Raw genomic sequence first — 26,440 nt, 5'->3', positions numbered from 1 at the left:
TCCTTTTCATTTAATTGTGTTCAGGATCAGGCCTAATATAAGGAAAAAATTAAAATGTATTAACGTATTCCCTGAGCTCCTATTAAACTGCCTTTGCAACTCCGCAGCTACAAGCATCACACGGAGGAAAGCATTTGCCATCCTTGTTGCTTTCTGAGGGCTGGCCCTTTGCTGCACATGATCTTGTCTGCCAAGGCTTGGCAGCTCCCTTTTGTGAACTGGGCTGTAACAGAATGGGCCCTGGGGCAAACAGCTAAGATGGAGATTAATTCTAGCTCTGTATTTTCCCCCCCACACACACATCACAATGCATGTGGTGAACTTTGGCCTGCCACTGTAAGCAAAGAGCAACCATGTGGAAGACAGTGGATAAAGCAGTCGGGGAACCTTTGACAGTCAAGGGCTGGAGTCTTATTTCTAAACAACATGAAAGAGCCTTGGCTAGTGGAACAACAGAGATTTTCACCCCCTCTCTCTATTCTTGCTAGTACTTTATTCTAATAACCCCCTCCTTGGTCAATAAGTCTGGTTTTTGGCAATGGCTGCAACCTAACAGCCTGATCAGACTCGAATCTCAAACTATAGGGGCTTCTGCCCAGGGCTGGCTCCAGCAGCTCTACCGCCGCCACTTCATTCTTCAGCGGCAAGTCCTTCCCTCCGAGAGGGACTGAAGGACCCGCCGCTGAAGACCTGGACATGCTGCCCCTTCCCAGGCAGCTGCTTGCTGTGCTGGTACCTGGAGCTGGCCCTGCTTCTATCTCAATCTCTCTATTGCCCATAGCATGCAGGGATGGAACCTGGCCAGAAATAAGGCCTGGCCCAAATTTTGCTGCTTGTTGTGCCTTAATTTTCTACCTCCTTTGCACCCATCTGGACAGGATGGGTGTAAAATGCACCCATCTCCGAATCCTCCTCTCGCTCACATTAGTGGTAGCATTCTACATCCACTTTGCATTCTCCTCTAGCAAGGGGAGGTGACTAGCCAAGGTGGTGGCAAATCAGGCCCATGGACTTCAGTGGCGTTGCTCCAGATTTCTAGCCCCCTACACTTAAAGCAATTCACAGAGAGCTGTTTGCCCACAGAGGTTTTCTTTTAACATGGGATTTTTCCTGGCTTTTTTTTTTTTTTTTTTTCCCCACGAGGGGGAAGAAGGCAACCCCTCCCTTTATGAGGACGACGCATGTCTCCCCTTAAACAGATACCTCTGCGAAGTATCTCATTCCATCCACCGTGTGTTCAGAGCCGCTAGTCTCCAGGTCCAGCCCGCCCCAATGCAGGTGCATCTGGACAGCAGTGAAGAGGCTTGGGAGCCCTTTGGTGATGCGCATGGTGGGTGGTAAATCAATCTGGACTGCAAGACAGGAGAAAAAGATGACATGAGATGAACAGAAATGGATGCAGCTGGTCCTAATGCTGCAAATACTTAATACGGTGCATACGGCTTAGTGGGGAGAGCAGTTCCACTGAACTCAATGGGGCTGCTCCTGCTGGTGGGGTAATCTCCTTTAAAAACCAAAGAGCCAAATGCTGCTATCTTTACTGAGGGTTTAATCATAGAATATCAGGGTTGGAAGGGACCTCAGGCAGTCATCTAGTCCAACCCCCTGCTCAAAGCAGGACCAATCCCCAGACAGATTTTTACCCCAGATCCCTAAATGGCCCCCTCAAGGATTGAACTCACAACCCTGGGTTTACCAGGCCAATGCTGTCCAAACTAAACATTTCACCTCTTTCTAATTTTTTTCTCTAAACTAGTCCCTGAATTCAACCCAAGCTGAAAAATCTTTTTGTCCATCAACCTAAAACTAGTTTATTCCCCCCCGCCCCCCCAAAAAAGGTTTGTCTGACAAACTTTACCCTGCTCTAGTGCAAAGAACCTGCTAAACATTGTAACTCCCATCAGCTTAAGATGTGCAGAACCTCTCCTGCTGTGGCCCACTTGGGGCTTGTCTACACTTGAAATGTGAGAGCAGCACAGCTGCAGCCCGCAGCAATGTTTCAAGTGTAGACAAGGCCTTGGAGGCAGTAGGTAGATGTCTACGCAAGGGAAGAGGTGGGGTTAGGTTGGGTTAACTACATTGCTTAGGGGCATGCACTCTTCACACTCCTAAGCAACATAGCTGGGTTGACTCTACTTTGAGTGTAGACCTGGCTTGAGGCTCTTGCTTGAGAGCACTATAATGAGTCTTTTCCCGCTCCCCGTGAAGTCTGTAGCAAAATTCTGCTTGACTACAATACAGCTGTGCATAAGGACTCCGGGATTTAGCTCACATTCCTTATTAAAATGGCCTGGCTGGCAAGTCAGTAGTTCGATGTTAATGAGAGTGTAGGAAAATGGTGAGAGCCCTGAAAGATAAAGCTGCAAGAATTAATTTGCAGGTAGTGGAGCAGATAACACTGACCCCAGAAGCCTCAAGTGAACGGTTGGGCGTAAGTGTGATAAATAGGCATTCTTAACCATTATGATTCTTAGAGATACAACTAGAGCGGTCTCACTCAGGAGACAGTATGTTTCACCACTTGTGTCCCTCCCCTGCATCTGTCCCTTCTCCCTGTGCAGATGGAGTGAAGGAATATCCATTTGGAATAAGATCTTCCACAGAAGATGGGGAATCTTTATCTTCCAGCTGCCTTTGATGGAAGACTGAAATATCTCTTCTCCACCCCCCCACCCCCCAATGCCAGGAAATTCTTTACTGAGGGATGCATCATTTAGGTAGGATGTTGCAGAGGGCTAGGAGCCAGGAACTCCCAAATTCTAAGTCAGCTCTGACTCACCAAGGGGCCTCAAGTAACTCATATAGGTCCAGACACCTGAAAGGTAGGCAGGCATGCACCTAACTCTGACATCAAGCCCCTCAAGGTTTGTTTCTATCTTGTAAAACAAGGCTGATATTACTTGCCAACCTCACAGGAGGGTTGTTGTGTGAATTACTTTAAGAGTTTTTAGAAGTGGTTTTGAAAACAGGTGGTCTGATTTCCCCTTTTACTCCTGGTACCTTGTCATTTATGTCTGTGCACAGAGGTTGCAAATCCTCCCCTAGTTAACCTTCCATGGATGTGAGTGCAGAATTCTATTTTACACTCACCTGGCACAGGAGCAAATGATGACTGTGCAAAGCCAGGGAGAAGCAGGCCCAAAATACAAGGAATTGTAGTTCTAATACTCGTATACACGAACAAAATGCCAGTGTATAAATGCTGAATCTGCCCTCTCTCCCCCCCAACCAATGTCTCATAGAGAAATGCAAATAGACTCTTCTTTCTCTTGATTGTATGTGTGTTGCTGACAGGCTTTTCCAGCAGTTTGGGGAAATCGGCAAAATTAGGAGACCAGAATGAGATGACAAAGCGGGAAACTGAAATAAGCAAGATCAGGACAGTGGAGCTCAGGAAAAACAACCTTGTCTGAGAGTAGGATTTCTGTCAGCTAAAAATATTCCCCCCATGTTAATTGGTTTCCTGCACACATGTGCCCTGAATAACTCTCCAAAAGTATCTGCTCAGCAAGGAGAGACTCTCTCCCCTCACTGGCAGGAATCCATGCTGCTGCCAACCAGCTAATTCATGGCACATGGCTGCTACCTAGCCTACCAGAAAAGGGATGCAGGGTGTGATGGGCCAATAATGGGATGACTAGCCATGGCAAGATGCCAATGCATATGCCAGGGAATATGTGTGATAAAGTTCTGCTCTACCAATGTGCGAGTGGCGTTTTAGTCATACACTGACAATACTGTAATAATGAATCCATCCTACTTGGCACCATTTGAAATGTAAGAGCATGTATTCCAGGCCGACCGTATTTACTATTTAAAGGTGGAACAGTGTGTGATTAGGGTGATCCCCACTAATGAATATCTATACCCTAGGGAGGGTTTTCTATCTCTTCCCATGAACAAATCGCAAACATTGGGCCCAGTCCTGCAGATATGATAGTGGGACTGGAGAAAGAGGGTCAGTTTTCAGGAGGGACTTTGCTGGGTGTGACATCTGGCCTTTAGGAATGGAAGGCAACTGGCCAGGCTGCTACTGGACAAACAGTCCAACGTTACCATAGAGAGGCCGATCTGCACACTTGGTAAAGATCTATTCCCTACACCTGCCCACCTGCTGCATCGCTTCTTGCATTGAAAAAGACAGCAGGGGGTAAAATTCACCCCTTCGCACTGGAGGAGGCCAAGGCTTCAGCACCACTTGAGTCCCTGTGAAGCCTACAACAGATAGGCCTCGGCAACGGGTGAATTTCGCCCAACAGCTGCTTGGCACCTGGCATAGAGCCTACTGTTCCCTACCTAATGGGAATTAATGGCCAGACCCTCGCAATTGCCGGTGCAGCCCATGGGGGTTGTAGGGTTCAGCACCTCTTGGGATCACGCCAAGAGGTCTAAAGTTCTGCTGTTGACTCCAGGGGAGCAGGACTGGGCCATAGTGACTGTCTAGGTCATTCCATGAGATAATAAAGGTGAAAATCCCAAGGCCTGTTCTCAGTTTCCAGGTAATTCTGCAGCCTCTGGTTAGGGTTAGATGTAGTGTCAATTGTCCATGGCTATGGAAGGAGAGATGCTCCACTCCCTGCTTGGGTGAGGAAGGGTGTCCCTAGCCTCTGTTTGTCAGAGGGTGAAGATGGGTGGCAGGAGAGAGATCACTTGATCATTGCCTGTTGGGTTCACTCCCTCTGGTGCACCCAGCATTGGCCACTGTCAGTAGACCAGATACTGGGCTAGATGGATCTTTGGCCTGACCCAGTATGGCCATTCTTATGTTCTGTGTGGAGGCAGTGACCTGCCACCCTCCTGAGATTAGCAGTGATGTCACAGCCCTGTTGCCCTCCTCTTTGGGGCAGGGAAGGTAGATGGACAAGCCCCTGCTGCTTACCTGAGTGCCCGTTGTTGGTCATGGTGAAGTTCCCCTGCAAGGGTCCATCGTAACCACTCAGCTCGAGCTGCATCAGCTGCGGGTTGTACCTCACTTTCCTCTTCTGAATGTCAATGGGGGACTGGTGCTTGCCAGCGCAGGCTGCAAAGTGCTTTCCCCAGTGCACTTCATCCAGCTCTCCCGCTGCAAGGCCGAGGAGAAGCAGAGCAGACTCTTACAAGGCGGCGTGAGTGCTGCTGGCTCATTGGCGATGAGTTGTTCCTTGCTCAGCAGCAGGGCCGCAGAGCATCCCCCTCTGATTATTATAACACCAGGAACTGCGTGCCTGAAAGGCTGATCTACCTTCCCTAGTGTGACAATTATGCATCATTCTGGCTGCATGACAACGGCACCACCAGGCAGGAAACCTGACTCCCCTAATATCCCATCTCTACTAATGGCTGGAGGCTGACCCTGTATTGAAATAGAAGTGGTGTTTATACAGACCGTGATGTTTATAGCTATTCCAGGGGCCAGAGGCATGAAGTCTGGGTTCTTCTACAATGAAAGCTATGAACAGCGCTAAGCCAATTGTCTCAGTTTCTCGGAGGTGGGGGCCCACGGAGGATTGTCAGCAAATTCTCTACTTTTTTTTTATAATTATATAGGCACTATCAAGGAAATAAGGAAGGGAAAAGGAGAGAGGGTTTCAAATCAATTAAACCTCTTGCATGGTTTTTTTCCTAACTTTTGTCTAGTTTGCTGGCTAGAGATTCTTTGGTCCCTTGAATGCTCTTTGCTAAGAAAGTAACTGGTCAATGCTTTACTAATAAGAATTGGCACTTTCAGTCCCACCTTTCATTTGAGGATAACAAACTGATTTATTTTCACTGATTAAACCATACGCTACCTCTTTAGGGTAGGTAAATAATATTAATTCCTTTTTAGACAGTGGTAAACTGAGGCATGGGGGAGTTAAGTGTCTTGTCACACTTGTGAGTCGGTCACAGATGTAGAAATAGAACCCAGGAGTCCTGGTTTGCCACTCATCTGCTCTAAATCACTAGCTAGCATTCCCTCCCTTTAATATATAAAGCAATAACATTTCTGCTTCAATTTCCACTTCAATTCAATCTAAGTATTTAACATTTTCTCTTCCCCCACCCCCCCCCAAGCCCAGTGCCATCCAAATAATTAAGTACTGCTTTAATCTTTGGAGGCTTTGCTCTCGCTGTACTGTTGTATTCAGGACTTTATGGCATTTTTATGTCCTCTGTCACTGCTCTGGCTTAGAATCAATATGGAAATCCATTCTTCCTTTTCCAGCAGTTCCCTTTGCCATTTATAGCACATTGATCTATTTCAGAATACCACAGCCAAGGTAAAGCCTTAAGCTGTTACTGAAATCTCCCACTGGGAATTCAACAGTACAAGGTGATGGCCTGGCTTTTTAACCATATATTTTTTTTAATCTTTTAATTGTTCAAAGCTATTTCAGCATCGGACCAATGTTTTTCTATTTATTTATTATTACTGCATTGTTATAAACCTTTTTCAACATTTGAGACCTCTTCTTTTCTTTCATTTTACTTTGGGAAAGTCAGTTTTTGCAGGTACTGTAGCTTGTTTAATTCCCAGACATGCATCAGTGAGGTAACTGCACAGATGTTCAGGAGATGTTGGTGAAAAGATTTTTAAGATAATTGTTGAAAGCAGCCCAATGTGCTAACTGCCATTTAAAAAAAAAAAATTTAAATCAAGAACTTTAATTTCCCCCACTGTGGCAGCCTGCTTCCCAGCACATTGAAATCCATGGAAAGACTCCCACTGACTTCAACAGAATCAGATTCTGAAAAGAACTGAGAATTAAGCAAAATTTCACATGAGGGCAAATATGCAAACAAACAGCCCCCTGCCTCTGTATCCCTGTTCTGCAGGCTGTGAAAGTAAAATAGTGAGCAAGCAGTTATCTGAAGGGAAAGCTCTTCTTTTCTTTCCCGGCTCAGCAAAAGGTCAGCTTTTATTCTAAAGCCCTGTAAAGATTTTTCTCGTTGTTTGCAACCTATTGTTCTGTCTGACAATGTGTCCCAATCACACAAAGGAATTGAGAAGGTTGGCAGTGAAAAGAACCATGTTTAAGATACGCGATCATCAATGAAGTGAAATTAATTAGCTGCCATGTTTTTTTAATAAGCTGAAAAGCCAAGCTTTAGCTCCAAGCACAGGTGACTGTGTTAGCAGCCTGGTGGAGCCAGCAGCATTTAAAAAGCAGTTGTTGCTTGTACTCATTACCTTTGTATGTCCAGTGTATTGTATGAGAGGCGCTGAGATGCACAAGGAGCAGGTGCAGCAAGGTGGTTGGAATCCTCATGGTTCTTGCAATGTCTGAAATCAGAACGGAGCTGGGCAATGCATTTCTTTGACAATCCCCGAAAGTGTAAATAACAATTTACTCAAAGTGCAGCCCTTCCACTATCTGTCCCATCCTTGTCCCCTCCCTGCTGAAACAATTGCCGCCACCACCAGGGATATTTTACATGAGCTCCCAGCTACAACTGCTAAAAGCATTTTATTGATCTGCTGACAGAGGCTGCTAGTTCTAATGAAACAGAAGGTTACTCCACTAATGCTCTTGAGGTCACCTTTTGACAGGCACTTGATCTATACTTTTCTGCCCACTTTTCCTGTCTGGCAGTTCCCACTGAGCAGGGATGTTAGCTTCCGTACAACAGTGCCTTGCAAATATTAACACTTAACGTTCTTCTGCCTCAGAGCTCAAAGCAGAGCTGTTTCGCAGAGTCTGAGGCAGAAAGAGGTTAAGGGACTAATTTTCAGAGGTGCTGAGTGTCCACAGCTATATTTGAAATCAATGGGACCTACAGGTACTCAACTCCCACCACCAGGGCCAGATTTTCCCCATTAAAATCTATGGGTCGTGGGCACGAAACTTTTGAAAATCCCACTAAGGTGTCTAGCTGCATCTTTAGGTGCCTTGATACTTTTAAAATCTGGCCTCAAGTGATTTGCCCAAGGTCACATAGCAAGTCAGTGGCAGAGCTGAGCATAGACCCCCAGGTCTCCTGTCTGCCATGCTGCAGTCCTGTTCATTAGACTATGCTAATGTTGTAAGAACAACCTTGGCAACCTGCACCCCCTCCCTGCCTAATAAACCCCTACCACTAATACCCCCAAACCAAAATGAATAATAAAATCAGAGCCTCTTGCAAGAAGCGTTTCTCCCCAAAAAGGGAGAAATGCCAGAGACTCCATGAAGTACTTTGCTATTGCAATGGATTTTACATTGAAGGTGCTTAGATACTATGGTAATTGCCAGATAGATCAATCATATCAATAAAATCTCCAGTACTTCTGCCCTCGCTGTCTCTGCCAGTTTCAATAATGTTCCGCTGCCTAGCAGCGATGACTTAAGAAAGCCACAGCTAAAACAGGTACGGGAGTTGCAGATTTCACTTAAACTTGGCTTTCTGGGGCTTGCATGAAGCTGAAGAATGGGAAATGCTGTTTTGTTTTTAATCTAATTGTTTGTCCATGAATGGTTAATTTTAAAAGGCCTTCCTGCTTCTTTATCCCACACAACGTGTGTTTTAAAGTTTGGGAACTGCTGAACTATTGAGTTATTTAATCAGATGTGTACTCTCCCCCTCCCCCCGAGGTCATTTATTCTGACAGCTGCACTGAACTGTGTAAGGACTGAACTAATCAAACATGTCCTGCAATGCATTTCATAATCCTTGTGTATCCAGTTGGGTAAATAGTCCTTGGAATTAGCTGAGGTAGAAATTTTAGGGGTTTATACCTGTTTACGCTCCAGAATTCCACACAGGACCATATCGGAGGACGAACTAGACAGGAGGTCACTTCTGCACCAAAGCACCCCTTAAGAACATAAGAATGGTCATACTGGGTTAGACCAAAGGTCCATCCAGCCCAGTATCCTATCTACCGACAGTGGCCAATGCCAGGTGTCCCAGAGGGAGTGAACCTAACAGGTAATGATCAAGTGATCTCTCTCCTGCCATCCATCTCCACCCTCTGACAAACAGAGGCTACGGACACCATTCCTTACCCGTCCTGGCTAATAGCCATTAATGGACTTAACCTCCATGAATTTATCTAGTTTTCTTCTGTCACCCAGCCTGACTTGCATTGAACATGGATGTTAGTTGGGGACAATCTGTTTCCCTAGCCTGTCCTTTATTGATCAGCTCCCTAGGGGTTATACAGAGATTTTGAAATGAAGCCCATTGCAAGCTTGTGCTGGTGCCAGGATTGCTGGAGGTGGGGTGAATTCATGTTACATGGAGCCGTTCTGCGCAGTGCCCAAGCCGTGGGATTTACTTGGAGTTTTCGGGAGGACAAACAAGCAGTTTAGGCCAAGAGTGGCCACGAATTGTGGGAACTTCCATTGTTTGGAGCCAACCTGAGACATCCCATGCCCACTTTCACCTAAAACGATAGCTGAAATCAGCAGGCACTGTACGTGCTCAGCAACTCCAGAAATCAGACCTTAAGCGTCTCAGGCTGGGCAACCAAAATTAGTAGCCATTTTTGAAAATGTTGGCCTTGGGTTTGTGCTGATTCCAGGTGCAAATTCTAGTATCTAAGGGGCAGATGGACAGTGATGGGTGGAAAAATTTTTTGCCCTAAATATCACTTTACCCCCCTACAGCTCAATCAATACAGCATTTTGCTAAGATGTATCTTCAAGAGATACATCTTAGCAAAACCTTTGTAATTGTACATGCTAAGCATATACAAATCTCAAGCTCCAGGGTACAAGCTGGTTGATACAAGGGTCAGGAAGGAACTTCTACCTATGTAAAGCATTGCACAGATGGGAAAGTGCATTATGTGCAGGTTCTGCCCTTCTCTGGAGCATCAGGTAGTGGCCTCTACTGGCAGAATATTAGACTTAATGGACCAGTGGTCTGACCTGTTACAGCAATGGCATAATTAGAGATGAAGATGAATGATTAGCTCCTAGGAGCCATCCCCTACAAGGAGAAGACTTAGATCCCCCATTAGAGGAGGTAACCGATATTAAACTGATGATACATTTGATGAGAGATGGGCTCTGCTGCACGGTTTGGAGCCAAAGTTATGAGGTATTCAGAGCTGGGGTTTTAGTTTGGTCAGTTATTTAAAAAAAAACAAAAGTGGGCAGGAGTCAACAGCAAAACTCTGATTCAAACATCTACCAAAGGGCCAGGGGTGTGTGGAGCTGGCAGGACTGTGCTTTGGGCCCATCTCGACCCTTGAATTTGGTCAACAGCAAATTCTATGTCTAGATAGCTCGGGCATAAATGTTTTTAGCATGTTTTTGGTACAAAGGCAGGCTGCTTGCCCATGGATGCACTTAGACAGACTCCAGCCCCACAAAGTAGAGGGGGAAATCAGCCTTTTACCCCACAAACTTGGCTTCCAGACACCCGTGCTTGAATGTCCTTCCTTATTTTCATCTTTCCCCTGTGCTCACTCTGTACCATCAATTAAATTAGGCTTCAGCCAGGATGCTGCTTCTATTTCAGGCAGCTAAAGAACTCAGGTCAGGTTCCAATTTCAGACCCATCCTTGACGATGCCACTATCCTATCCCCCTTACCAGTCAGGAATGTGTATAATCACAGAGCAGCCTTGATCCTGCACTGGAGTAGCTGGCTCAGCATCTAAATTTATGTCTACACTGCACACCAAGACCAGGCTTTGACTCAGGTTTGAACCCAAGCCCTCCTTCTGTATGCGCACAAATCAGTCTGACTCATGTCAGCAAGCACTCAGAACCTGGCTCCTATTACCCCACTGAAATTCAGGTCCAAAGCCCTGTCATTTTGTAATGTGGACGCAGGTTGAGCCACAGACCTGAGTCAGAAGGTCTGCGTCATGCAGTGTGAACTTGTTAGTGTGGCTGTGAGGTTTACAGTGCAGTGCGCATGCTCAACTATAGGCTTGGAAAACTCGGGTCCACAAGCCCCACAGACCTGAGCTTACTGTGCAGTATAGACAGACCCTTCATTAGTGCCCCTTTGGTCCAGGACACCACATATTCAATCATTGAAGTCAATGGGAGTTTGCTGGATCAGTCCCAGCTCTGAGGAACATTTGGCTAGGAGCTAGTTGTTTGACTCCAGACAACTAGATTGCCCTCATCCTGGATGTTTAGTGTTTGTTAATAGAGGCTAATGCCTCTTCAAACAGAGTTTTTCCTGCTGGAGCCAGGCTGAGTAAAATATTCATACTTCTTGACAGCTGTTTGTGAAAAACAGAAAGCCAGCCAAGGGAGCTGCAGATTGGCTAGGTCCCAGCCCTGGAGTAATGCCTGCAAAGGCTGCATGGGCTAGCATTGTAGGAAACACTGCCCTCCATAAACTGCTATTCTGAATGAGGGAGATTGGAGGAAGGCAGGGCGTTTTGTGGGCCTCTCCTGAAAGTGAATGGCATTTCCCTGTTCTCCCTCTACGTCTTGCATACCCCCAAGTTTCACCTCACTTAAAAACTACTTGCTTACAAAATCAGACAGAAAAATACAAAAGTGTCACAGCCACACTTGTACTGCAAAATTGTTTTCTTTCTCATTTTACCATGTAATTATAAAATAAGTCCATTGGAATATAAATATTGTCCTTACATCTCCGTGTATAGTATATACAGCAGTATTGTCTGTATGAAATTGTAATTTGTACTGACTTTGCTAGTGCTTTTTATGTAGCCTGTTGTAAAACTAGGCCAATACCTAGATGAGTTGCTGTACCCCCTGGAAGACCTCTGCATACCCCCAAGGTACACGTAGTCCTGGTTGAGAACCATGGCTCTAGATTAAGCAGTGGGCACTACATACGTATTCCTGGTGTTCTGAATGGAGTTTGGAGGAAGGGTCCTCACAAGACTGCATGGACTTTTGGGAAGCATCACTGAGGTGTGCGGGGAGTGTGAAGGGTGGGATGTGAGGGAGGCAGGGTGGAGCACTGTTTAGCAGTGGTCTGGGAAGTAAGAGGAGGGGTCAGGTCAAGGAGTTGCTGGTGCTTCCAAGCAGGGACATGATGCAAATGCCCGTGTTTCACTTACACACTCGGATGGATGATCAGAACTGGTGCAGCAGGACAAATAGTTTTAAATTTAGGGGTGTCCCGCTTTTCACATGGGCCAGGTGACTCCCTGTGAACATGGCCATATTTCCTGGGACTGACCCAACCATCGGAGGTTTGGAACTGGGGCTTAGATAAGGGACGTTACTGATTAAGCTGTTTCATGCTACATCTCCGTTTAGCTGATGCCAGCTCGTTTACATTTAGGTTTGCCTGCTGCATAGCAAGCAACAGCTCTGCTAAAACGTGGCAAGTCAGCAAAAATATCAACAACATCCACAGACACAATGGCATGGGGAGGCCTCTGCACTGGACCTATACAGATTGCTGTGGTGGAAAAAAATTATTTGATTTATTTTTACCTTAATTTTCTGGGGAAACAAAACTATTGTTATGAACCACATTCCTCCCACTCCCAATAGTTTCCCCGGTCCCTTAACAAAAACTTGCTCTTGTGACAAATTTCATTTGTGGCATCCCCGCCACCCCCAACGCCAGCCTGGCAGCCATGAGTCCCCAGATAGTGCATGGGATTGGGGGGAAACTATGTTTTCGGCTCAGCCTCCCCTCTTCCACGGGAGGCCAGGGGTGCTGTGATGGGACAGGTGCAGATTAGGCCCTGTATCCTGAGGATCTCCAGGAATTCCTGGCACCCCCCCCCCCCTAGCAGATCCCTAGGCATTCCCCCAGAGGGGCTGTCCCTGCGTGCCTTCTCGGCACACTTTCCCAGACAGCAGTGCCAGCCAGATAGATGCACTGACTGGCAACCAGCACCCGAGCGCCATGACCTACATACTGGGCTCCCAAGAGCTCGCTAGCTCTTCTCTGGGCAGCATTAACTAATTCCTGACCCCGGGAGTCAGGACTTAGAAGGCAGCCATGCTGTGTTAGATCAACTGTTATCCAGCTCCTACCCCTCCCTGTTTCTCGGTGTGGTCAGTGGGCTACCGGGAGTTTCTGTGGATGGGATGGAGGCAGCGACCCAGTGCGAGGGGACAGCCTTCATAGCTGTCTTCTCCCTTCCATGTGGCCCCATTGCGGCTATGGTTATATACAAACCAGTCGCTACATGGAGCACACAGCTTCCTGGCCGCAGTGTTCATTTTCTAATCAAAGGTGTTGATTATAACATGCCCTCAGTTCCCTGGTGGGGGCTCTCCCAGTCCTCACATCTTCAGGGCTCTCCTTTCCTTTAGGAGGGTTTTCCTTTCCTTTAGGAGGGTTTCGGCCTCTTCCTCCCCTGTCTGAGGGCATTTCCCCTTCTCCTTCCCTCGTGAAGGGCCTCCTTGTACCAAATCTGGGGCTGTGATGGCATTAGTAATCCAGCCTTTACACGGCAATCCCGGGATGTGACTGTAGCTTGTGTCGACGTACCCAAGCTGGCTTTAATCTGGCTAGCTCAGCAGGTACCGTGGCAGAGAAGCCACGGCAGCACGGGTTTCAGTGTGGCTAGCTGCGCAAGTTATTACCCAGAGTCCCTGGTGGGCATGTACAGCCCATGCAGAAGCATGGGCTGCCCTGGGCTTCTTTGCTGCTGGCACCCAATTAAAGCCAACTCGGATACATCTACACAGGCTGCATTCACACTCCTTGACTGCAGTGTAGACATACCCTTTGTCACCCACTGAGTCCTGTCATCTCCAGGGGTAGGTCATACTGGTGACCATCCCTCTCTTTTTCCTTCCTGCTCAGGGCAAAAGGAAATGATGGGTATGTCTACATTTAAAAAAAAAAAAAAAAAAAAAAAAAGTGTGTTCTTTACTCCAGTTAGCTAGCTTGGGTTAAAATAGCAGTGAAGACACAGCAATTTGGCTTTTAACTCAGGTTAGCAGCTCGAATTAAAGCCTATGGGGAAATCTGGAGTTGAATTTGAGCTGCTAACCCGAGTTAAAAGGTGAGTTGCTGCATCAGCGCTGTTTTAACCCAGGTTAGTTAACACAGGTTAGCTAACCTTATTTAAGAGCACACTTCTTTTTGCAGATTTTTGTAAACATGCCCGAAATTAGATTTCACTTTTCTCCTGTAACGAATCTGTCTAAACTAATTGAACGTGGTTAAGCTGCATGGGGACAACACGGCTGCATTTGTGTGTCGCTTGTAGCTACTGCTCCTGACTCCCTGTTGTATAACGTGCAGAGAAAGCACTCCTGCTATTCTGTATTCCTGAAAATCAGTAAAAACAATGTAAAAAGAAACAAAAACTCCCAAACCCCTTAACAAACACATACTCCATGCAGAACAAAACAATTTCTGGAAATGCTGTTGTTACCCTGTCGCTGGGTAAGCACTTCTTTCCCTCCCCTCCCCTCCCCTCCCCTCCCCTCCTCTCCCCATACTGTATTGTATGTTGAGCAGCTGTGACATCCAGTGGCCAAATACAATACAGTTTAGTTTTGTATAGAGTCCTTCATACATAGAAACAATAACATAGCCCTTATATAGCACTTTTGAGCTTCAAAGCGCTCTACAAACAGTAACTAACTAACCCCTGCCACAGCCCTGCAGGGTAGATGAGTGTGATCAACCTAATTGTACAGTTGAGATGCGGAAACATTACACTCTAGGCCCTAAACAAATAGTAATGGTGATAATTAATTATGAAGTGCAGTAGTTGCCTTATTCACTTCTGGGTTAGGTGAAGAGGCCACAGAGCCAAATTCAGGAGTTCCTCACTCCCAGTCTGGTGTGCTCAGTGGATCACCCCCTCCTTACAGACAGGATCTGCTATCACAATGGTTTCCAAACTGGGGTTCGAGAACCCCTGGGGGTTCGTGAAATGTTACAGGGGGTTCTCAGGAAAAAATTCCCTAATGGTGGAGCTGTCCCTAGGGACCCCGGGCAGCATGGGGCCAGCAGCCTGGAGCCCCTGGACTTCCAAGAGCTAAGCAGATGAAAGCAAGCATAGTCATCAAACTTCAAGACTCCTTATAAGAAATAGAAAGGGGGGTGGATATTTTTTGCTGTTTTTTAAATTAAATAGGTAGCTAGTCTTGTTTTTAAAATTATTATGAAGAACAAGTTTAAGCTTTGTTGTAATGTGCGTTGTTTGCCTGGACTGCTCAAGACCTGAATGCTTGTGTAGGGGGAACTCTTTGAGTTGGCTTCTTAAATACCTTCATGCTCTTTCACATCTGATACTCCTTGATGAAACCTAGGAGCCTTATCTTATAACAGGCTTATTCAAAATGATACAAGCTACGAAAGTGAGATCTTGGAACATAATGTAATAAATACTGTAATCATAAATAATAATTAATAATATGTAATAAGCATGTCATAAAAACAAATTTTATATTTCCAAGATCACTGCTTTTATAATTTATTCTCAGGTAAAGGAGAAAATCTCTGAAATATTCATTTTTGAGGCGGGGGTTTGCGAGACTTGACATTTTAATGAAAGGGGTTCACAGGTTGTTAAAGTTTGGGAACCATTGTACTATCCGATAAGGAGTAAAGGAAGGCTGTAAGGCAAAAGGTATCAACTGAGACTAATACAGCACCTCAGAGGGAGGCAGCAAGTGATGGGAGGGATGTGTTCTTAGTCCCTGGATCAAGAGAGAAGTGTGGATAGAAGAGGAGATTGCAGTAGTGGAGATGGGGAGTGACTGGTTCAAGAATAAGAAGTTCTGCACAGCCAGGTCTAAATAAATGCCTTTCCCAGTGATGTTCTGAAGGTGCAGATGAGACTAACTAGCAGCCGTGGAAGTTGTGGGAGAAACCGGAAGTTCAGAGTTCGAGCCAACTGAGGCTGGATTCAAGAGCGTGTGGTGGAATGAAAGATGGAGGGCAAAGAGGCCTCTTGACCAGGGCTGGTGCAACCATTTGGCGGTCGCCTAGGGCACTAGGATTTGGGGGGCGCCATTTTCTTCGGCAGCAACCGCGGCGGCCGGATCTTCGGCCGCCTCGGTCGCTGCCAGCATTTAGGCGGAGGGAGCTGGGGCAGTGAAGCGCGGGAGGGCCGCCTGCAGCAAGGGGGGGGGCGGAGCAGGGGTGAGCTGCTTCACTTCTCCGCCTCCCAGACTTGCGGTGCCAATCAGCTTAGGCGCCGCAAGCCTGGGAGGTGGGAGAAGTGAAGCAGCGACAGCGCTCGGGGAGGAGGCGGGGCAGGGGTGAGCTGCTGTGGGGGGGGGGGGGTGCCTCCGGGCGGAGGGGGGGAGCTGCTGTGTGGGGGAGGGCGCTCAGGGGTGGGGGGAGGGGCCGCAAGGTGGAAGTTTCGCCTAGGGCGCGAACATCCTTCCACCGGCCCTGCTCTTGACATGTTTAGTAGTGGGATGTGACAGTGTAACCAGAAACTGACTTTCAAGATAGGCAAATATATGGGAAATAGAGTGATAGGAGAGTGAATCAGGGAATGGAAAGTTGGCCACTATCCAAAAGTAGGGATGTCCAAGGCTGAAGCTAGCAGAGATCATCCCAGAAGGGACCAAGAGCAAAGCCTTTAGGCACTTTGCAATAGAGGGAGAAAAAGGAGGATGTAAAGCCTCCATCAGAGGCTTAGGTGCAGTATTTATTCTGTGGGTCAGATGTATACAGCTTCAGTGTTCACTCCTATTGTTCACCTTGCTTCAAATCAGAATTCAGTGAACTAAATTAATGGATTAGCATGTGCTTGCTCCATTCCGCAGTTGTATTCAGAAAGCCCCTGCAAATAGCACATCAGAAAAGAGAAACCGACAGAAAACAACACTGAATGGATTGTATAGTCCAAAGGATGGTTAAAGTGGGTGGCCGACCCTGCACACCCAGCCTAGGCTAGTAGTGGGTAAAAACGGTTACAATGGGTATGCAGTCTGGAGACGGCACACCAAAGGTAGCCTTCATCTAGCTAGCTCCAGTAACAATAGCAGAGAAGCTGCTGCAGCACAGATGGTTGAAGGGGCCATGCAATTTCAATAGTATTGTTACTCAAAGTAGCTTTGATCTAGCTAGCTGTCTACAGGTACTGCAATCACACCTCCTGAAAGCAGTGCTGACATCCCTTATTTCCTGGTCGGGGCCGCTGAGCGAGTGATTTCGGCCCAGTTCCTGTTCAGCCGGTGCATATTTCACAACAAAACAAAACACTGGGCACTAGTGGGCTCCCTTGCTGGCAGTCTAAGCAGAGAGACCAAAGTCTGAGTTGGCTCAGAGAGGCATGTGTGAGTGTATGGGAGCTAAACATGATTCTTTCAGGCTAAGGCTGAGATTGGGGGGGGGGGGGGGGGGGGCAATGCAAAGGCAACTCATATTGCTGTTGCCCATGCTGTACTTGTTCCATGCATAGAGGATGTTTCTGTCCAGTCCTATCAATCTGGTGCTTTTCACAAGCATTAAATACTCACCGAAACAAGTAGGTGAATTATTTATTAATTTCCTGCAAATTGATTGTAATATTCGTTGTTGTTGGTTTTTTTTTTTTAATTACATTGCAAATATACTTCCTTAACGACAAGTCAATTAATGACTAGTCAGTTCCCTGGTCTTGACATCTTGTTCATAACTGTACCAGACTTTAAATGCTAGAAAAGATCAGAGCTGTAAAGAACCCAGAATCTACAGCAAGGTGCAGTACAGTATTCAGCACGTCAGCACCTACCCAGGTGATTACTTAATAATTGTTCACAAAAGTTTTCTCTGTCATAGTTTGCTTCAGCAGCAATTTCCTTCAGGTTGTACTGTTCTTGGCAGTTCATGATCGGCTGGATTAAAAGTCTTTGTTTTCACCTCAAACCCTCAACGTCAGGTGATTGCATTTGAAATTCCCTCTTCACTTGTGTCGTAAACATACAGCTAAGGGGTAGCATAAAATCTCTCCTTTACCTGTAAGGGGTTAAGAAGCTCAAATCACCTGGTTGGCACCTGGCCAAAAGGACCAATAAGAAAGAAGGTACTTTCAAGTCTTGGTGGGGGGAGGTTTTGTTTGTGCTCTCTTTGGAGGAGAGAGAGTCCAGGGCAGGAAAAAACATCTCCTAAAAACATACCTAAAAATAAGCATCTAAGATTACAAAAATTGTAAGTAAAGCAAGGAAAATGCATTAGATTATCTTTTTGTTTTAGCTTGTGAGTTTTCCTTATGCTAAGAGCAAGGTTTATTCCAGTTTTTGTAACTTTGAAGTCGAGCCTAGAGGGGAATCCTCTGTGTTTTTCTTTTTATCACCCTGTAAAATTACCTTCCATCCTGATTTTACAGAGGTGCTTCTTTAACATTTTTCTTTATTATAAAGTTCTTCTTTTAAGAACCTGATTGATTTTAGTGTCCTAAAAATAAAGGGTCTGGTCTGTACTTTTATTAAAGGCAGTTGGTTGGTATATTATTCTCAAGCCTCCCCAGGAAAGGGGGGTGAAGGGGTTTGGGGGGATATTTTGGGGAAATAGGAACTCCAAGTGGTGAATCTTTGTCTAAATCACTTGGTGGTGGCAGCAATACCGTCCAAGGACAAGGAAAGGATTTGTGCCTTGGGGAAGTTTTAACCTAAGCTGGTAGAACTAAGCTTAGGGGGTCTTTCATGCGGGTCCTCACATCTGTACCCCAGAGTTCAGAGTGGGGAGGGAACCCTGACAGCATGTTTTAACTTTTTCAGCCTTCCTTGCGGCTTGGATATATTTATAAATTCCTCTCTCCTGAAGTTTGAAAATGGACATGTGATCATTTTATATATAAAAATTACTCCCTTTCTCATTCTTGGCATGTTAGCCCCACTTTTGGTTAGAAGGACTAATGACTGACTTGCACTGACATATTTTAAACAGGGCTTTGGAGCTGTGCTCCGGCTCCGCTCCAGCTCCAGGCAAAAACCTGCAGCTCCACTGCTCTGGAGCTGCTCCGCACTCCAGCTCCAGGCTCCGCTCCAAAGCCCTGATTTTAAATAAGGTACATCCCCATTATTCTCATTGGTGCATATGTACACAACGGTGCATTTACATATATGGACACATAGACTGATGCATTGCATATAATTTATGCATGGACGTGCCCAAACCAAAGTCCACACTACCACCCTCTAAAAGTCAGCATTTTACCTATCACATTTTAAAGTACCAGTGAAACCATGTATCTGGTTGAATAAACCTCTTGAGAACCCCTTAGATGGGGGAACCTAATCCACACAATCTCTGGCCTGGTTATCAAGATCCATAATTCCCCTCAACCCATCCCAGCTGGTTGGATAATGAACTATGGAAGAGTGACTTCCACACCAACAACCTATTCCAAAACCCATTGAAGTCAGGATAAGACCCCTAGTCAATGTGCATGATTCTCAATCAGATCAGATGGCAGATTGAGGTCGCTGCAGTCATATAGGATTTGTAACTCGTTTTTTTGAGAGCAGATTCTGGCCTGCCTATGCACATGGGACGATAGCACGCAGACACATACACCTACACACTATCTAGGTATTGATATCAGCTCATGATCTCAGTGCCTAAGTACCTGTATTAGATCTAAAAGGATCAAACTTTGTATAGGACCTTCAACTACAACCCTGCTAATTATACCACAGGTGGGTGGATAACTGGGGTGTTATGGGTTGACAGTTACCCTCAGGCAATGAGTTTCAATCTGGCATTTCAGTGCTGGCGAAGGAGGTGACTTTTGGAAGCATTCACAGTACTTCCACTTGTCTGTCCTTAAGAAATCTGGGTAAGGGATGGAGTGGGTTAGGGAAGAAGTGGAAAACAAAGGTCATAAGAATTTCAAAATAACCATCATGCTAAATCATTTCATTATCCTGGTGCATTATAACCTAATCAATGGCTCAATGGCTGCAAAAAAGCATGACAGCAGAGAGAAACGCTCTGAGATTCAGCACCAGGAGTCAGGCAGGCAACTGTGAATAAACATTTAAATATTCATTTAAGGTTTTTAAAAGAAGCCCACAAACCAGGATTAGTCTAATGTGCACCATTACCTTTCTAAAGTCTGCTTCTTAAATAGCTCGGTCTGTAGAGTCGATAGAGGGAGGAAATCAGAGCATCAGAGTGCTGACTGCTGCTTCCATTACAGCATTTCTCTAGACCAGCAACACCCTAGCCATGCAGAGTGATGAGTTAGGCCCGAAGATCAGGAAGCCTTGATTACAAGGACACTCGGTCCCAGAAAGGAATCCTCAGCTGAAAGTTCTGCTTTTGGTGGGAACACGTCAACAAAAAGCGAGCTGGCAGGCACACACAAAGAGATCTGCTGGATATGGTAGATGTGGATGATTTGTAAGCAGTAATATGGTCAAATTCGCGCCTCTCAGGTGTGTTTGTGAGGTCCTAAGTAGAATCTCCCACTCCTGCAGCACTCTGGATGTGCATACAAGGTGCTGTAAGCCCACACCCTGGAATGTATGTTGTGTTTATGTAATAGGCTATTGGCTATATTAATGAATTGACTAGCAAGTCCTGATCTGTGCAGGTTGTGGTCTTGTGCTTACATGCTTTGGAATCCTCAGCCGATAATCTCAGCTAGGCGTTTCATGGAAGAGTTGCAGTTCTTGACCCTCGTGCTGAAAAATTTCAAACAGGAGTGGAAGCAGGATTGCCGCCTCAGATACTAGAGTAATGAGCCATGGGATAAATGATTAGATGCAAACCGTCTGTAAATTTATCACAGCCCATAACAATAAGGGGAATAACTAGGCTGGCTGCCTATAAAAATCCCATTGAAGGAAAATTATTTTAGACCATAAGGAAATTGGATTATATTCCTAGGTGGTGAGACATCTATAATGTATACCTGTATTGTTACAAATGAGTTCCAACATTGGTCTATTAGTGGATGTCAAAAGCACTTCACAGTCTTGAATGTATTTATCCTCACAGCACCCTTGTGACGCAGGGTCGTGCTATTAGCCCCATGCTACAAATGGGGACCTGAGGCACGAAGAAGGTAAGTGACTTGCCCAAGGTCACACCGGAAGTCTGTGGCAGAGCAGGGTATTGAATGCAGGCCACCCAAATACTAGCTGAAGGCTCTAACTCCTGCACCATCCTTGTCACAGAATGTAGAGAGAGAGCGCGCCACTCACTCAGACAGCCAAGACACAAACCATACAGGCCGTGAGAAAAGTGGGGCAGAACAAACCCCTAGAACTGGAAGAACTCATGGGTCAGGATTTATTGAACTTAAGGTGCCAGTACCCTGTATGGTATAAACCAAAAGGAAGTATCTGTCTCTATGCAGAGCTGCATTTTTCACATAGTCTTATAGAAAGCCCTGATCCCAACAGGTGTGGTAATATCCAATAGTGATGATGGGGCAGAGTAGGCTAGAACAAGGGATTGCCAATCCTTCTCCAGTCTGCATCAGCTGTGATCCCAGCAGTATAATATTAGCCACCTGTTCTGTTTTATCCCTGCAGAATACTTAAAATCTGAGATCCTCTCACCAATGCACATTGTTTTCTCATCATTTAATGCCCAAATCTGGAAGAAAACCATGGGGCTATGGGGAGACTGAGTATAGTTGCTCCCCACAATAAACTCAGAGAGACCCACGTATTTTAACTGCAAATATCCAGACCCTGCTTACTCAGTCAGAGCACCAAGTCCAACAAGGAAGCCTGGAGAAATACTCTTGCCGACTCAGCTTTGGCTGTGGGACCGATGGATTGGAGCATGTCGCTCCTCCACCAGCCTGCACTAGTTCTGGCCAAACCTTTAGCATGATGGACAGGAGCAATGGACCCAGCAGGGCTTCACCAGCTGTAGGCTGAGAACAGCTGATAGTGAAAGATGATTCAGTAAATCCAAAGAGGAACAGCATTTCTCAACGGCCCTTTCAGTGGGGGATGACTTGTGTAAATCATCACATTCTTATTAAACACCCCAAGGAGGGATCACCACTGGCTCCACAGAAGCAACATACTAATTTCCAGAGCTGGGATTCTGTTCTGCACATTTTATTTGTTGTGAACACTATGTTCATTTACAGACTAGACTACAAATAAATAACAGAGCAAATAATTCTCATTTAATACTTTTATCTGATTAATTTGTTTCTTCATGGAATGTCTGAACATATTGCAATTCCTCAAAGGAATTCATCATGGAATTCTGTCAAACATTTTTTACTATGTGGCTTGGTAATGAACCGTTACTTGCTACTTGAAACCTGCTATTCTAGCTGCGTTGCTTAGTTGTGATAGGTTAGATAAGTCATGTGATTTTTGTGAATGCCCCGACCCGTGGAGTACATGAGCACTTCCTGTGTGCACATTTCCCACAAATAGGTGTACACATGACTTCGAAATTTGCCTTCCACAAACATTTGCCGGTGAAAATTGATTCTTGGCTTTCACGGATGGTGAACGCAAAAAGGTGTGAGGACAGTTCAAATGGATTTGTTTCAAAATCCAAGTGAAATTTCACAGTATGTTTTTGTCAATATTCACCTACCTCGAATAATAAAGTTAAGACTCATTTTCTCACCAATGGGATCCCTTATCTTCCCACTCATATTTGTTTTTCTGACTTTGGCTGACTTTCAGTCAAAGTCTGTATTTGGCCTGGCATCTTAACTAAGACCTGGCCTACACTTAAAATGTAGGTCAACGTAGTTACAGTGGTCAAGGGTTGAAAAATCCGGACTCCTGATCGCTGTAGCTCTGGTGACCTAACCCCCTGTGCTTGTTCGGGAGGTGGTATTCTTACACCGATGGAAAAGCGCCTTCTGTCGGTATGGGCTGTATCTGCACTATGGAATTATGCCCACATAGCTGCCGAGTGTAGACATACCCTCTTTCTTGTGCGTTATTTCATTTTAATGACAGTGCAGCACGCCGAGATCTGTGCATAAGAGGCACTATGTGACCAAATGCAATGAATATAATTGTCTGAACTGTTCTGTTTCCAAATCTCAATTTCAATAATTTAAAATTGTTTCCCGTACAATTTCTTGGTGCCTTTGCGAGGTGTGGCGTATTAATGTATATATGCCTGCATCTGTAACTTTCACTCCATGCATCTGAAGAAGTAAGGTTTTTTTACCCATGAAAGCTTATGCCCAAATAAATCTGTTAGTCCTCAAGGTGCCACCGGACTCCCTGTTGTTTTTGTGGAAACAGACTAACACGGCTACCCCCTGATACTTGTATTAATGTATTTTCCCTTTGTGTATGCATTGTAGCCATGATTCCTATTTTATGTATTGCTACCAGCCCCTAACTTGCAAACACTTATGCATGTATGTAAGTTTACTCAGGTGAGGCTTCACATGATTTCAGTGGGACTACTCACCTGAGTAAAATTACATACATGCATAAACCTTTGCAGGATCAGGGCCCTAGCTTGGATTTTAACGTTAGTAAACATTTTAAATCCCTCCCTCCAATATATATATATATATATATTGAAACCAACAGATCTATGGCCTTTTTCTCAAATATAAAGCCACTGAGGTCCTAATCCAAAGCCCATTAAAAACAACAGAAATATTCCCACGGACTTCAATGGCCTTTGGAGCAGAGCCTCGGTAGGCATCTAAATCCAAACCGTAGATTCTCAAAACCTCTGCTCAGGTGCTGCTAACTGTATAGGTGCCTAAAGTCCCTAGGCACCTAAATTTCCACTGGAAAATCCCCCTAAAAATCTGCCAGTGAGCATATGCACAGCTGCCTCAGTCTAGGCGCTTGGGTGCCTAGCTCCTACCTAAGCCCCAGCAGAAGCCTCAATCTAGGCATCACCCCACCTATCTTGCTTGTGCGGCCTGCTCCTCTAGGCATGCCTACCGGATTGGACTCCACACAAAACAATGCAGGGTGGGTGGTCTAACCACTGGGCTGAAAGTTTAAAGGGGTGGGGTGTCACCTCATTTTTTTTGTGAGAAAGGGCTTAGGCACCTAATGCCAGGAGCAGGTACATGATTGTGAATTCTAAGTGGAGGGAGGCGCCTCCCTCCTGCCCAGATGTAGGCACCTAAATCTTTTGACTTACACTGCTGCACAGTCATTATCATGAAATAAAGCCCTTTGAGGGGCGGGGCTTCGGACATCCCTCTCCTCCTCAGCACTTGCTATTAGCCCGCTTAAGCGACTCCCTGCTTGATATGCTGGCTTTTGTGAATCCCATTCTTAAAGGCACCTACCCTGTTTCCCCGAAAATAAGACAGTGTCTTATATTAATTTTTGCTCCCAAAGATGCGCTAGGTCTTATTTTCAGGGGATGTCTTATTTTTCAGAAATGAAAAATGCCTTATTATTGGTGGATGCCTTATATTACAACGAGAGGCAAAACTGTAAGTAGGCCTTATTTTCGGAGGATGTCTTATTTTCGGGGAAACAGGGTAACTCTCCACGTGCATTGTATAGGGAGCCTGGGCACCTAACTCATGGCTGTGGATTCCACTTGGCGGCAGGGCGCCTCAGCATTAGGCATTGCAATGCTGAGTCTGAGTCCCTTTTGTGGATCTAGTCCTGAGAGCTTTGCCACAGAGTTTGCCAAAAAACTCCCCTTTGCATGGATCCAGCATTCTTTAGACACCAAAACGCCTGTTGTTAACAATGGTGGCTCTGATCCTGCAGACCCTTATGCACACAAGTAGTCCCGATGAGCTCACGCCCATAAGCGTTTGCAGGATTGGGACCTACGTTGTTAGCAAGGAACAGTTCTCCCAGCCATCTGTAGAAAGGGGATATAACTGTACAGGGACATCCTCTTCCAAAGATTGAGGGGGGGGGGGAAGGGGAACTAATTAAAACATGGGTGACAGTTTCTGTGCTACCTACAGAGGGTAACTTTGTATTATTTGTATTTTTAAAATATTTTGTATAACAGAGCCTGGATGCCACACCAAGAGGGGCTATGTTCTGGTTTGTTCTCTATGTAAAAATGGAAAATTGCTTTTCAAATCTCTTTATAAGACAGGGCTGCAAGTCATCCCCAGAGGGGTGGATTAGCTAAATCTAGAGGTAGGGATGAGGGGTGAAACCCCGCAGAGAGGCAAGGAAATCCCCTTTCCCTTTCAGTATCACCACTGCTTTCCAGCCACAGAAATCTTGTTGCAAAGTGGCAAATGAAATGTGTTAGCTACATTTTCCAATCTCTGATTCTTTGGCCTTCCTAGATTTTAGGGCCTGAGTTTCTGAATGGTTAATAAAATACAAAATGCCTTGCTGTGAACTGCTACCCTAATTGAATGCTCTCCAGGGTTAGCATTACCTCTAGCTACACTTCTCCAGTACTCAGTCCTACTGGAACAAGCACTAACAGGAAGACATGACATTTTTGGCAGTTGTCTTGCTGTCCCCCATCAATGTGTCTGCTGGGTTCATGGATTCTTCCACCTGCCTTCGTTTCTCCCAACTTGTTGTATGTGGCTTCTCCTATGGTTGATCCTTTGGCTTTCCTAGAGCTTGGAATGGATAAAAATGTTGGGGGGGAGGGGATGAATGAAAATTCTTGCTAGGAACTGGCAAACATATTGCATACTCCATAAGTTATCTTACCCTTAGCTGCTCTTCCCCAGGTCCTGTTCCTTTAGTTCAGCCAGGATAAATCATATTGCCAGAGCTGACTTTAGCTTTATGAACGGAAAATAGTATTTTTCAAAATATAACCTAGTACTATCAAAGTCATTGCAATTGCCCCCAATTGTTCCCGTGAGCTGCACTTTTCCACTGTCTGGTGCCCATTTTGGCTTTGCTAAAGCTGAGACCGTAGCTTTCTGAGTGGATATTTAAAAAAAAAATAAACGATACAGAAAATTTGAAGCGTTAGTGATTGGTCATTGGGGGTAACATACAGAGTATAGGGGTATGTTGGTGTTTTGGGGCTGGGCAGCACACATAGTATATACAGACTGCAATATCCCCAATGAGGGGTGGGTAACCGGTGGGCGGGATCAGGAAACAGTCGATAAACGGTGAGGGTCTATCACCCATACGGGAAGTAGAGACAGTCATGGGTATAAGTAAGCGGGCTGGGTAATGGGGATGGGGTGACCCTCACGTGGCGGGATTCAGCTAGGTTTGGTGGGTTCAGGGCTCAGGGGATAAAGTCCAGCAGGGGGGGTGTGTGTGGGTGCACGAGGTCTCCCCGGCTCACTCTCGGTATTGGCGGTGGCCGGTGATGTGCTCGATGTAGATGTCCCGGGACCAACGGTAATAATGTGCTACCAAAAACTGTGGTGCAAACTGGCCTACTCATTCCACCTTCCTTGATTATTCTCCTCCTGAGCTGTGTATTCCTTAAATGCTTGTGTTTAGCCTGTGACTGGATTGCACGGTGCCTGCAAGCTGCTGCCTGGTGCATTTGGTCAAAAGCGGTGCTAGTCCGTCCATCCATGCGGGCCCCTAAACAGGAATCTTTTGAGGGCTCCCCCGCTTTATCCAGGACTAATTGCATTATTTCCACAAACCAAAAAAATGGACCAACAGGACACACACGAATGCCCTTGTTCAAAAGCCCACGCTCAATGAGATGAATGGTATTTGGGTGGAACAGTAAAGCGGGGGCCCCTGGAGCAACGCGGCGGGGTCTATGCAACTGCTCACTCTGCTCCTGCCTAGCGCCACCGC

At 45.8% G+C, this 26,440-nt stretch overlaps 1 protein-coding gene across 2 annotated transcripts in view; it reads right to left on the bottom strand.

Annotated features, from left to right (window-relative positions):
- The window catches only part of CA6 (carbonic anhydrase 6), a 38,794-nt gene extending 18,558 nt beyond the window's left edge, over nt 1-20,236 (bottom strand). The window contains exons 1-4 of one of the 2 annotated variants that reach the window (XM_005293026.4): nt 19,850-20,236; nt 7,151-7,243; nt 4,880-5,062; nt 1,204-1,352 (exon numbers count right to left, since the gene is read on the bottom strand). In XM_005293026.4, coding sequence (XP_005293083.2) covers nt 1,204-1,352; nt 4,880-5,062; nt 7,151-7,229 — 411 coding nt within the window. In that variant the 5' untranslated portion in view covers nt 7,230-7,243; nt 19,850-20,236. Of the gene's footprint in view, nt 1-1,203; nt 1,353-4,879; nt 5,063-7,150; nt 7,244-8,675; nt 8,751-19,849 lie in introns of those variants that run through there. The other variant, XM_065575073.1, reaches the window with a different exon arrangement.
- Nucleotides 20,237-26,440: the final 6,204 nt, after the last annotated feature.

The sequence above is a fragment of the Chrysemys picta genome, chromosome 21 (genome assembly GCF_011386835.1).
Source record: "Chrysemys picta bellii isolate R12L10 chromosome 21, ASM1138683v2, whole genome shotgun sequence".
NCBI lineage: Eukaryota > Metazoa > Chordata > Testudines > Emydidae > Chrysemys > Chrysemys picta.
The sequence above is the reverse complement of the archived record's forward strand: the minus strand, read 5'-3'. Positions and strand labels throughout refer to the sequence as shown.